At 37.0% G+C, this 12,826-nt stretch overlaps 2 protein-coding genes across 8 annotated transcripts; both read left to right on the top strand.

The window, feature by feature from the left end:
* The first annotated feature begins 273 nt into the window (after positions 1-273).
* On the top strand, positions 274-5,028 carry LOC109040250 (protein D3). 3 transcript variants are annotated; one of them, XM_072298738.1, is made up of 6 exons: positions 274-369; positions 675-948; positions 1,593-1,719; positions 2,393-2,533; positions 3,413-3,491; positions 4,483-5,028. In XM_072298738.1, exons 2-6 carry the CDS (start codon positions 739-741, stop codon positions 4,595-4,597), a joined length of 672 nt encoding a protein of 223 aa, XP_072154839.1. In that variant the 5' UTR covers positions 274-369; positions 675-738; the 3' UTR covers positions 4,598-5,028. The 3 variants fall into 3 exon arrangements, with proteins under 3 accessions (XP_072154839.1, XP_072154840.1, XP_072154838.1); XM_072298739.1 differs by having other exon boundaries at positions 307-369; positions 678-948; XM_072298737.1 differs by having other exon boundaries at positions 320-948.
* Positions 5,029-5,230: 202 nt separating this feature from the next.
* Positions 5,231-11,818, top strand: LOC109040254 (protein D3). 5 transcript variants are annotated; one of them, XM_072298729.1, is made up of 6 exons: positions 5,242-5,636; positions 6,486-6,666; positions 7,565-7,688; positions 9,207-9,344; positions 10,349-10,427; positions 11,413-11,635. In XM_072298729.1, the coding sequence occupies exons 2-6, from the start codon at positions 6,487-6,489 to the stop codon at positions 11,549-11,551; spliced, it is 660 nt and encodes a 219-aa protein (XP_072154830.1). In that variant the 5' UTR covers positions 5,242-5,636; position 6,486; the 3' UTR covers positions 11,552-11,635. The 5 variants fall into 5 exon arrangements, with proteins under 5 accessions (XP_072154832.1, XP_072154829.1, XP_072154831.1 ...); XM_072298731.1 differs by lacking the exon at positions 10,349-10,427 and having other exon boundaries at positions 5,231-5,498; positions 6,545-6,666; positions 11,413-11,818; XM_072298728.1 differs by lacking the exon at positions 10,349-10,427 and having other exon boundaries at positions 5,231-5,498; positions 11,413-11,818.
* The last annotated feature ends 1,008 nt before the right edge of the window (positions 11,819-12,826 follow it).

Raw genomic sequence — 12,826 nt, 5'->3', positions numbered from 1 at the left:
TCCATTTTGAATAGTTCAACCGCACGTGCAAATATGTATAATTAATCCGTTAATGTAGCACACTTTGACTCTTAGCGACTTCCAATTACCAAAGCAACATATTTTCTCAAAGATTGTTTTATGCAAATGGCACGGGGAGAGAGGATACATCTCTGAAAATATTTGTGAAACGACAAAAAAAGAGTGATTAAAATAAAGGAATTACCGCAGAGGTGGCATCACCGAGGTGGGATGTCACATACCTATAGGTTCATTACGCCGATTAGGGGGCACTGAGTTATCAATATAATTACACGCTCAAAGGCCGACGCTTTAACATAGTTAAACTAAATGAGAGAAGGAGGGTGTTTAAAAATTGTGTCAAGGAAGGTTCAGCCATTCATATGTTCATTTTCTTTTTGTTTGATTAATTTGAATTTTACATACTTTAATTCTATAACTCTTTTTATGTGCTCATTCATTCATTCCAAATACAATGTAATGATATTAAATTATGGGTAATTTTAAAATACTGAAGAAGCAGAACATTTCGAGACATTACCGGCTCATTTTTAGCCACAAAAAACGAAAAAATAACAGTAAAAAGTTGGGTAAGTGGCGACCTGACCCCAGGAAATATCATGTAACCACTCTCATACCCACTATTAACACTCCTTAATTCATTTCTTGCACAGTAGGGCTGGGGGTTAGTTTGCTGCACTCGAAGGTACCGGAATTTTAAATGTGATAGTAGAAAAAATGTTGAGAGGATCCCCGGTAGCGTTGGTTCACAATGGACTCCACGGAGGCATTACCATTTTCTCCCTTCTTCACTGGTTGATGATTCTCGGGAAGGTTCTATCCTCAAAACACCCTGATTGCAGAACACAACACCAGATGTATAAGGCATTGTACGAAAATGCTCTCATCCCAGAAATAGTGGAGGAACAAACAAAGTTTAGTGCTGAGGTAAGAAAGTAAGAACTCAAGTCACATCAATCATTATTCAATGTTACGGTCTAACATACACAGCGACACTGCGATGAAAACATTTTCAGATTTAAATGGTCAAGGACATAACTTCTTAACGTGATCAATCGCTTCAGAGTGACTCAACTGATCGATTCACAGGCTGATTTTGGAATTGTTTGTAAGATGAGCTGAAGTTAGATTTGATTAGGATAGGGGGTGAAATACGTTACATTTTTTATTGAATTTTGTTTTTCTTTGTCTGAACTGTGCTACAGTTTTCAGGATGATAAAACATCGACGGTAAAACTGCAAGAACGCGTATCTATGGTTTGTGTCGTCGCAGAATTACTTATCATGTGTATTTTGTTTTTCAAAAATTGAAAAATACTCAGCATCAAATCTTGAGATTTCCCTGATTTTTCCCCCTGCGTGAGGAATATTCTGTCAAAAATTTTAAATAATAGCGTTAGTTTGTTAATTTATGATGAAATCAAATGGGAGCAGAGATTTCGAAACACCGCGAACGAGGAATGCGTTTCTGCAGTTTCACCATCGATACCTTACCTTACAGCGTAATTTTACCAACATTTGATTCTTCCAATATTTATTTGTCCCTGGATTTTTTGTTTTATCCTCATCAGATAATATTTAATACTGGAGAAATGGCAGATTTTGGCAATAAAATCCCTCCCGAGAAGGTATTGGAGGCTCCGAAAGTGGTTAGATTTAAATGCGAACCACACGAACTATTCACAATTCTGCTAACTGGTGAGTTGAGGTATTTCTTATCGGTCAGTCCTAGATGCTGCCATTAATTTTTTTTAAAAAGAGATAATTCATATCAATGGTCTTATCTCCCGTAAAGTTTCGTAAATAGTCGGCTCATTCAAAAAAAGTGTTCATCACATATTTCGCAAATAAAAATTGAGAGGAAATCAGGCAATAAAAATTTAATTAGGCTGATTCAGATTCAATCTGTCCAACTTATTATTTTTATTGCACACAGTTGGATGCAATCTTAATTATTCCTGTAAAATTTCCATCAAATATGACCATTTTTACCTTATTAAGCAAGTAAATTAAGAAGAGACCTAATTTTAAAAAGTTTCTTTGTATATTCTCGGTCATACTACGAGAAGTTGACGGTAAAAGTCTTGGACCACGAATCTCGGTTAGCGACGCTGCAGACTTCTTGTTCTACCTAATTTTTTCAATGAGAAAGTACTCAACGGTAATTCGCAAAACTGCCGTAATTTTCTTTGTCTGCGTGCGCGAAGAAAATTTTGTGAACATCAAGGAAGGATGTTGATTTGTACTTTTTTGAAAAAGTAATAAAGGGCGCAGATTCTCAAATGACTTACGAGGTTGCGGACTTACAGTGTCAATATTTATCAGGTATTTATAAATAGTATACGTAAATAGGGACCGGTGATCATTCCAGACTTTGACGCTCCATCTCGTGACGGACCGTATAACCGCGAATGGCTTTACTGGGCTGTTGGAAACTGCAAAGCTAATAACCATGTCGATGACGTGCACCTCATTGCTCCCATGCTTCCGATACATCCAGATAAAGGAACTGGTCAGTATAATTTTGGCTGTTTTGCTTTTGATATGGGCAAACATATTTAAGCAAGTATACTTAGTAGTCTATTACACTATAATCAGAATCACTGAAACTATAAACTTTTAAGGCATATATCCGTGCTTTTGGCAAATAAAATTAAATGCTAAGACAGCGCATCTGTCAATGTGCAAGTCGCTATTATAGGCTATAAGGGCGCTCTGCGATATCTACTCACCACAGGAATCTGCATCTTCCGAGTCAAAAATGTGTACAGTGATCCCTAGATGTGGGTTTAACTACCACTCAGTTAACTTTGTATCCTAAAACACAGACTCAAAAGCGCATGCGGACGGTTGTACCAGTATAATTGGTAACCGGATACATTTTTGACATCCTCGATGCTAAAAGCTGTATTCTAAAATTGTCGGTATACTGCAGAAAAAAAATAATCGGGCGTACTTAAATGGACCGCGTCAAGCCGAAAGGAACCAAACCTCATCAGCTATTGTCAAATTCAATCGGGCAGTTTAATTTTTCACATGAAAACGGCTGTGTGGATTTTTGTGCAAATCCCAGTGAATTTTCTGAATAGTAAGAAGCAAATTCCTCCAAATTTTCGAAGGAATCCACATAAATGTTATCTTGGAAAAAAATTAAATTGCCCAGTTAAATTAAGCAATAGCTTACGTGCCTTGCTTCTTCTCTACTGGACGCGGTGATTTAGTGACAATTATTCGGCACTTAATTTAAATTTACATTCTCAGAATATCGATAGACTAAAATCTAAATGTACAAACTGAGCCTTCATTCCACATTTGCTCATTCAAAATCAGGTAACACAATTTGTTTTACCTCTTTGGTTATTTTTTGTTTTATTTTTTTTTTTTTGTTCAGGGTACCACAGATTTGTGTTCTATGTGTATAAACAGCCAAACGACACAAGGATAGATTTTAAGGAATTTTTTTTAAACAAGTGAGTATATAATTATCGCCAGTTCAATTTAAATTTCATGTTGTTCCAGTTTTATTTGGGTGTACTTTTATCGCTGAGAAATTCAATAACACTCCCAAGGTCTCATGGAGATATTGGCACAGGCAATTCATAACGAGATAGGTTTTATTGTGCGTGTCTCTTCCAAAGGTTACGAAACCAGCTTTTGAGCCATGATAGTATTGATTTCCGATCACAAAAAATAAGAGCAAACTTTTGAAAATTCTGTACTACGCTGTGGGCTAAGATAAGTCCTTATCTCAATTTTACCGATCATTCTTCTGTCCTCCTCCTTCTGATATTGTCTGTGGAACCATCTGCTGGCGATGAGAACACCTATAGTCTCACAAAAGAGATCATTTATGTATTCGAAGGGAATGATATTTAAAATCAGTGACAATGAAGCTACTTAAAGTATACCATTTCATCGCTGCAATCCACCAATGTACAGATTTGTGAATCCTCACGATGATTATCATGATTTCGTGTCGTTAAGAATGATTGACAGTGGCAATATTCTCAGTTCAATGATAAGCCACTGATACTCTAGGTAGCTTTATAACCTCTAAGACATTTTGCATTGCTTTCCCATGCACTGATGTCACTTGCAATTTGTCGTTCCCTTCACGAAAGGACGTAACTATATTTTGGTGTTGCCAAATTTTCCCTCGCAAATTGCATTTTGACTAGGAAAATCTAAGAAATTTCTAACTGAAAATTTTACTGATTTTTCCCGATCTCGTGCAAAAATCAAGTAAATTATGGACAAATATTGCACAGGTATATATTTTTGTAAAAAAAAAATTGATTCATTTAAGTCAATTTTGGGCAACCTTGGAATGGAATTACGTTTTTTTTTTTTTTTTTTTTTCAGGAAAACGACAACTCGCGAGAGTTTATTCGAATATAACATTTTAGCGCAGTAGATTTTTTTTTTTATTTGAGAATAATATTATTTTATTTACATTTTTAGCACAGAGGCGGTGAAGAAAAATGGTAGAAATAATTTTGACGTGAAAGAGTTTGCAAGGAACTACAAACTTGGAGACATTTACGCTCTCAACTTTTTCCTGTCAGAGAGAGCCTGATAGGGTTAATCAAAACATCTTCTCAGAAACGCATCACGGAGCCTAAATTACGGATAAAATTTTGAATTTGAAGCGGGACCTGACTCATAATTTAAGAGATTATCTGTGAATGACAGACTTGTATAAAATAGTGCTGGATCCATCGGCGGGATAATCAAAGCTGGAGAATAGTGAAGTAATTAGTGTAAATTAATAATAAGATCGTTCCAAACAGAAGAGCGCATAGATATATATTCAAAACCTTAAGGAAGTTTCAGTGGTAAAATTTTGGAATATTGTTCTAGATATTCTATAGATGTAATTATTTATACTAATGTAATATTGTAAATATTATATTTTTATATAGCTTTTAACGTATTTGCTGAATGCACCCCCGAGCGTTGGGATATAACCTTTCATATTACAGAAGTAAAATTTTAAAAAAATTGAAACCCGTTCTTTAGTTTTATTCTTCCTCCTAGTGCTGCTAAAAACCAAGCGTGAACAGTTTACATTGCACATCATACAGAATAGGTAAAACTTTATTTTTTTAACTTGTAAATTTGACACTCATGGATTGAAAATGGTAAAGTATGATTGTTTTGAGATAATGACGAGACATTCTTATCAAATCAATTTTGGAGATCCTGATTTTAGATATCGTATTTACTCTAGTCGTGTGTGAGGACTTCTCATTGTCTCTCTTCGTACAAAATTGCTGATATGGCGTGGCAGTGTTTTTAGTTGTAGATTACAAGTCAAAGAGTGTAAGATTACGTTTTTAATATAACTCATCGAAGCCAGTAATTTTGGTGGTCCTTAGTTTAAAACAATGCCAAAAGTCAAACAGCTGCTGCAAACAATGTCCGGTTACATTTACAGGACGAAGGAAGAACTTCAAGATCGCCACCTTCTGACCAAGGTATCAGAAGTGCCATTTACACTGAGACGCCATTTTGCTAGATAATTCAAACTCTTTTTAATTTTTCCTTTCACATTTTAGCAAAGACTTCCGGGAAAACTCTAGGAATTCGCAACTTGATGACAGAGGAAATATAAGGTAAAATTTTCGAGTAATTCTTTTTTGGTTCATTAGTTTTGCCTAAAAATTGGAGAAATTTGAGAAGTTTGGCAACACAGCACCTAAGCACAAATAGAGTGCTAGTGAGACCTTAAACGGAAAGAGACAAAACTCCATTTTGATTTCAACTTTTCAAAAATATAGGAAGTTTGGAATTGTGCACAGTGAAATAAACTATATTACCATATTGAATGATGTGCATAGTTTTTTTCCGTAAAGCAAACGCAAATCTGGACTGAAAATTTAGACTTTTCATTAATTACGTTACACCCCAAGGCCGCGAGGAGGAGTTTCAATGGGCACTCATCAGGTACTCAACGGTGGGAGAACAGGAGAAGGGTTGAGTATGTGGCAGGGTTGAAAAAGCACTTGTTTTAAGTATTTAATCGTCGAAAATACACACGGTTCATGATACGCATTGCTAAGAAATGTGCTGTTGGGCGTGATACCACTGTTCGACCTTCTTGGGACTCGGTGTGCCTATTCAGTTCATTGAAGGCGTTTTGCCGTCGTGTCGCTTCGCGCTAAATTCCTATGAAGTATCACGTTAACAAGTAACTTCCCACTAGCTGCTTCAGCTCTGCAAACTGTGTCCCCTACAATTTGTTCCTCTGTCTCTCCTGGCTGAGGAAAGCCGTCGCATGAGCGTTCCAATTTTGCCAAATTCGTTTAAAAAATTTAAATAATCAATTAAATAAAAACTCATATCAATTCGTAATATTTTACACCTCGACACAATCACATTTTGGTTACAAATTAGCTTTTCAATAATGTACTAAGAAGGGTGATTTCTCTCTAAATGACTCAACTAATTCGTTCCTCTTATAGAATGTCGGAACTGATATGTATTTTTTCCTTGGTGGTATGCGCCAAAATTCTACTCGTAGCTACCGACGGTCATGATTTAGCTAAGGAGGAGGAATCACTTCACACGGAGATGAGAACTCGTCTCATCCAGTATGGAATAATGCCTGACGTCCTAAATGAGACTCCGAAACATCTTGTGGAGGTATATCAAATACATTTTTTAAACGCTTAGCCGATAGGGAGCGCTTTTTGATTTCAACCTGCCTCCAGAATTCTTGTATACCAGAGGTAATGCATTCAAATGGCGCACCAGCTCAACAACAAGATGGCCGAGAGGGGCCCAATATATTTTGAATAGATTAATCTGTTTGTTTTTTTATTTATTTATTTCGCTATTACAAATACGCACATATAAGTCGCTTTCCAGCACTCCCTCTCGCTCTACGACTCCTAACCTCCACTGCTATCTCTTTCAAACCACAAATCTTGGGGCATTGAGCACCTTAACATTTCCGCTTCATTCACCTCCCTCCAACATCTCATTACAAATAAAGAATTAAAAAATCGATTACTAGACCTCACCTGGTCTTTATAAATTTATTTTTAGTTCTATCATAATAAAATAGGGATATACGCCGCTATATAGATCATAAGACAAGGGGTGAAATGAGGGTGGATCAATGAAGAAGGGGACATGGGGTGAAAGTACAGATCTGGTAAAAAGCGGAAGAAAACTAATTAAATCTAACTATAACAATTGGACGTATTTCTATCAAACGGAACTAAGCGCCATGGGGGGAGGAAGGAAGAGGATTGGCGGGTGTTGCGGAACGCGATGCTCGGTCCGTCCTATACTCGCAATGCTATTCAATGGCGCTGAGTTTGTAAAGTAAGTAATTAAAGAGAATGGTCCCCTCAAAACATTCTCCGTGTATACTATCTATGGGTAAATTTTAAGGTAGAGCAGATTGAAGAAGTTTCATGCATTATCAATGTTTGTCTCTTTTAAATCTCGTCGTATACATCCTATTTCCTTTTGCCTAAGGTTAAAAATTGAGAGTGACTGTATGTGATAGAACGTAAATCAGATTTGATTCTAGGTCGTCTATGGGGAGTACTATAAGATATATTTTGGAAACAAAGTAAATCCAGACTTCTGCAGTGCACCGCCAAAAATGACTTGGCCAGCCGATCCTAAGAAATTTTACACACTCTTAATGGTCGGTAAGTGTGATACAGTTATAATATAAGTTTAATGCTTGCCGAGTATTCAATGATTTAAAAATATCCAATGAATCATTGGCAGTTTCTCGTATGATAATTTTCTTGCAAGAAACAGGTTTTTTCACTTGCAAGCAACCGTGACTGAAACTGTTAATTTCGTAAATAAAAAATTCTTAATGTAAATAACACCTTGAATTGGCTTAAACAACGTTTGAAAAGGAATATATCATGACGTCTTAAGATTCAAAAAAGGAGTTGGATCAAGTTGATCCATGTCAAATCATAACTAGATGCCTTCAAGCCCATGAGTATGCATGCCGCGCTCCTAAGCAGAGAAACAGTTTTCTTAAGATGAGCAATTTTTTACTCTTGCACAGCAAGAACTCAAGGGACCGGCCGATTTCCTCGCTATATAACCATAGTCGATCAGAAAAAGACGGACGAACTCCGACATCAGTGACTCAGTAAACTAAGGTACCATTCAGGAGTGAATATAGCTACGATCCATCGGTCCTAGGATTGGAGTCCCGCGATGTGCACTGGTCGGAAACACCGCGGTAGGTGCGGCACCGAGAAATTACGAATTTGCAAAGATGGACGCGCGTACCGTTGTGAACGCGCAATGTGTGAAGTATTCCTACAGTCTTGCAGGCGCTAATATGTGTTTTGCGCCGACCGCAATAAGATCCGCGCGATTAGTTAAACTCGCGGAGTCAGCGGTTTTTCAACTTATGACTACCATTACGTTTTTGTTCACTAGGATGGAATCCTGTCGTTTACAATCATAAAAAAAAGAAAATTAGAAAAAAAAGCGGACTAATTTGTATCTGTTTATTTACGATCGGTTAACACCATGTCCGTACCTCTTGTGAAACTGCGCCGATTTTGTAGTATAGTTTTCAATGGTGATATTTTTGGCATCAGGGAAATATCCGTTTTTTTTTTTTTTACCATTTGCGACTTGAACCTAAACTACATTCAGAAATTAGCACAGTACCCATATTCGTGCTTGGTTGGCTTCATAAAAATGACAAAAAATGTGTATTATGATCTTAGAAATTCCACAACGTTAACTGGAAAAAGGGGCTGATCGACCCCATTTTATCTATTCTACGGTTTGAGTCCCTATATTTGCTTTTTTTTTTTTTTTTTTTTTTTTTTTTTTTTGGACCCTCATATCGGAGCCGAACGAAAAAAGTTCTGAGGGAGACGAGTAAACGATTTTGATGAAGTAATACACTTTGCACTTTTGTCGATCAACAACCATCCAACCTTCCAATCCTATTCACATACATACATAAAGCCGCTTTCACAGCGCATCCTCGCGCTCTGCGACGCCCAAGCGCCATCGCCTCCTATCCTCCCAGAGATCATCAGACAATTAATTGGCACCTTCTGATCTCCGCCTCCATTCCGCCAACCTTTCACATGCCATTTCCTATTAATATAATAATGTAATTTCCATGGTCAATTGTAGTTCGTGCAGTACTTCCATTTTATAAAAGCTCCATGTCTTAGATCCAGATCAACCATCTCGACTGACCCCGACGGATCGAGAATTTTTACTCTGGCTACTAGTCAATATACCAGGTCAAAAAAGGTTGCTAGGACACACATGTGCCGAATACCGCCCCCCTGAGCCTGATCCAGGAACTGGTAAGAATGGTTCCTCAAAAAAAGGTCCTGCATGTGGGCAAGTAACGAGTATGAAATGAAAATCAGGGGTGAATAAGAGACAACAAATGGGTGTTTCATTTCTATCGCATGAATAATTAACGAAAAAATTAGTAAGCAAATAATGGACCAGAAGACAAGGTACGAATTCAAGCGTTCATTTACATGTTTTTCAACCAAAATTTCACGCAAAACACGATTCGCACAACAAAAATTACTGAAACTAACTTTTAACTATGCTTTTTTAACTAAGCCTCTAATTATGCTCCAACGTTTTTTAATGCGTAAATTTAAGTCTTTACGCTCATGAAAAAATTAAAGTCTACTTGAGACAAGTCGCGCACTAAACATTATACCATAACAGTCTCTGCGTTATACAGATGTGATAACCTCTGTTTCATTACTGTGGCTTAACTGTTGCATTTTGTTAACACTTTTGAACAACACACAACAGGGAAGGAACGTTACTCAATTAAGAAGCTAGCTACCAAAACTGTCAAAAAGCGCCATTTGATTCAAGTAGACTTGTGAGCGGAGAATTTAAAATTACTAGTTAGTTAGTTAATTTATTTATGGACATTCAGCACCTTAGGCAATTAACGTCTTTACAAAGAATTTTGAAAGTTGGATGCATTTACAAAAATTATTTTTAAATTAAGGGAAGCAAAAAGTTTCAGTAGTTTGGTTGTGACATTGGGTTAATCGCACGTTGGTGGGTTTGTGTTCCTTTTGACTGTTGGTAAATAAATCTGTGAGGGGAGGTCCCTGAGGGCTGAGCAACGCGCAAGGCAGCCTCCAAAATTGTGCGCGAATGAGCCATTGTGTGTTCTTTGTTGGTATAAATACCATCTTAAATACGTTTGTTCCATTTTAAATTGCGCACCATAGCTAAATTATCATTCCATAGTCCAAAGCGTATTTATTCGACACAGCTTTACCGTATAAGCATACTTCCAAAATTAAATGTCTAAAATTGCTTCTTTCAGGCCCTCATAGGTTTGTGTACGTTGTTTATGAGCAGCCCATGGGTAAAATCAAGTCAAAGGAGCCTTATTCTGATGTATTGTGAGTTCATTGTTTGAAATATTACTTTTAAGAACTTATATATGATCTAACCATTCTATGAATTTACTTTTTTATCATTGAACCCAAGTTTTGAGGCGAAGCTCTTTTTAAGCTTATTGTCTCTTAAATTGGTTTTACGGTTCACATATCATTGACAAACCTATGATACCACTTTTAAACGCTGAAAATAGTAGCTCAAAATGTAGTCATTCATTTCCTTTTCAGCCCTCTCATGAGCGGGCAAACAGTCTAAACTGTAATATACATGATCTTACGCTCAACTCCAAAATTTGACTGTGAAAACTACCAAGCTCTGCCCCATTCAACAAAAGTTCATGCATTGACGTTGAGTTGTCAAATAGACCATCGTATGAAACAATTGACTTGCTGCGCAGGACTCAACTTATTCGATTCGTGTTGAATATGTTTGTGTGTATTTCCGCACATAATCTGTTTGTATGAAATTCCACTGATATGCTTATAATGATTTCCCCGGTGACCAAACAGATAAGAGGAATAATGGAGCGGAACTTGCCTTGAAAAAAAAAATTGGTAAAAATACAAACTTGAGTAACGAAAGACTGTTTTCATGTTAAAATGACCCCTTCACCCTGTTTTACTATAAGTTTACGAGGGCACCGTGGAACTTTGCCGAAGTATCATCAGTTCCCTTTCAATGGACGCTAGCCGTTATTTTTAGTTGGTTAGAACCAAAGGGAAATTTATAATCCGAAGAAAAATTTTTCCAATCGAAGTAGAAAGATGAAAAAAAAAAAAAAAAAAACAATTTGTAAATTGCTTCTCCTGGAATTATTTTTTTTTTCATTTCATCGAACTCAAAAGAAGCAAAATATGGTGTATTTTTGAATGTTTATTTGAACTTTAATAAGAATCACTTTGTTTTACCATTTGTTTGATTTGATAAAAATAATTTTAAAGAAATGTATCACATAATCTTAATAATTCTAAATCATTTTGATTCTAGTCAGAACGATACAAGACAACGTTTTAACACAAAACATTTTGCGGAGAAGTATGAACTTGGCGCACCTCTTGCAGTTAATTTTTTCTTTGGAGAAAAATTCTCGGAAGAAAATGCAACAACCTCAAAGTCAACTACTTAAATATCGACCAATTGGAAAGCCTACAGTATGTGCAATGTTTGTAAAAAAGTTGTATTATAGAATCAATATTCAAATAGTGGATAACTGTATTCTTATAATTCCTCTACTTTCTCCATATTAATTAATATTACCTTTTCCCTGTGCACATATGGATGAAAATACCAAAAAGTTATCTCATTTGGCATTGGACACTTGGAACGGCAGATTTGAATTTCTTAGATGCCTCACTTCAACATTTTAAAATGGAAAATAAAAAAAAATAAGCATTTAACATGGTGAAAAGTTCCTCTTCAGGAACCATCGGGGTGCTACACGTCAAAATCAGTCGTTTATTTTGAACAATCGATTGATTTAATCCATGAAAATTCAAATTTTAGTCCTGGGATCTCTTTGTCGGACAGAACGACAGAAATCAAGGCCGTCGTGGTGTTTTTCCGACTGTTACCCGCCCCTGCAGAATGTGTGTAAAATTTTTCTCACCTACGAGATACAAATGTTACCGATGTCTCTTGAACTGCTGAGTCCGAAAATGGCCTTTATTTTTCCCGAGAAAATGAGCAAATTTGACGTGTATTTGTTGTGAAATAGACTTTATTTTTATAAAGGACTACGTGCAAAACGGGCCATTGGGGGCTCGGGGCGGATACCTTTGAGACTTGCCCTATTCATTTACCTAACAATACCCCATGTTTTCCCAAAGTTTCAAGCACCTTAAAAATTTTGGGGAGACGTGGCGGGGGGTCAAAGTTAAAAACCGGCAAAATTTTCGCGAATTTATTACTCGACAACAAAGAAGTTTTGGAAAACGCGGTTTAAACGAGCGTATTCAGCGTGACGAGAGCTTTCAGAAAATGTATAACATCATAGGGTTTGGTCAACTTCAGCTCGAGTTATCGCCTCCGAAGCGCCGGAACGCTGAAAACAGACCCCTTATTTTTTCACGTTTGGGCCGATTTAAAAAAAATCCATTTTTTTTATTTTCATGAAAAACTGATATGTTGTTCCTGACTCTCTGTAGCCCCTCTAGCTCTTTACCGCATGCTGGGGTAATGTTTTGGTCGCGAGTTATAAGAGCGGAAAGGAGCGCAGGTGGGGAAAATGGGCTATTTTAAACTGCGCGCGCGGCGTTGATCGGAGGGAAAACGTCCCCTCCCACTCAGTTCGGTGAATCACACTCCTATGCCGACCTCGCATTGTTGCCACATGTCTCCTGATCCGTCGTCGCGCGCAGTTTAAAGTAGCCGACCCCCCGCCACGTCTCTCCAAAATTTTTGG

This window comes from Bemisia tabaci, chromosome 3 (assembly GCF_918797505.1).
Source record: "Bemisia tabaci chromosome 3, PGI_BMITA_v3".
Lineage (NCBI taxonomy): Eukaryota > Metazoa > Arthropoda > Insecta > Hemiptera > Aleyrodidae > Bemisia > Bemisia tabaci.
Note: the sequence above shows the minus strand (reverse complement) of the source record. Positions and strands in the feature narration are given on the sequence as shown.

Bases quoted from the DNA above. Each gene is read 5' to 3' on its own strand.
- LOC109040254 (XM_072298728.1), top strand. From the start codon at position 6,487: ATGTCGGAACTGATATGTATTTTTTCCTTGGTGGTATGCGCCAAAATT. The intron at 7,689-9,206 runs GTAAGTGTGATA...TCCATGTCTTAG, and splicing joins TTACACACTCTTAATGGTCG to ATCCAGATCAACCATCTCGA. The intron at 9,345-11,412 runs GTAAGAATGGTT...TTTTGATTCTAG, and splicing joins TGAGCCTGATCCAGGAACTG to TCAGAACGATACAAGACAAC.
- LOC109040250 (XM_072298738.1), top strand. From the start codon at position 739: ATGTTGAGAGGATCCCCGGTAGCGTTGGTTCACAATGGACTCCACGGA. The intron at 949-1,592 runs GTAAGAAAGTAA...TATCCTCATCAG, and splicing joins AAACAAAGTTTAGTGCTGAG to ATAATATTTAATACTGGAGA. The intron at 1,720-2,392 runs GTGAGTTGAGGT...TGATCATTCCAG, and splicing joins ATTCACAATTCTGCTAACTG to ACTTTGACGCTCCATCTCGT.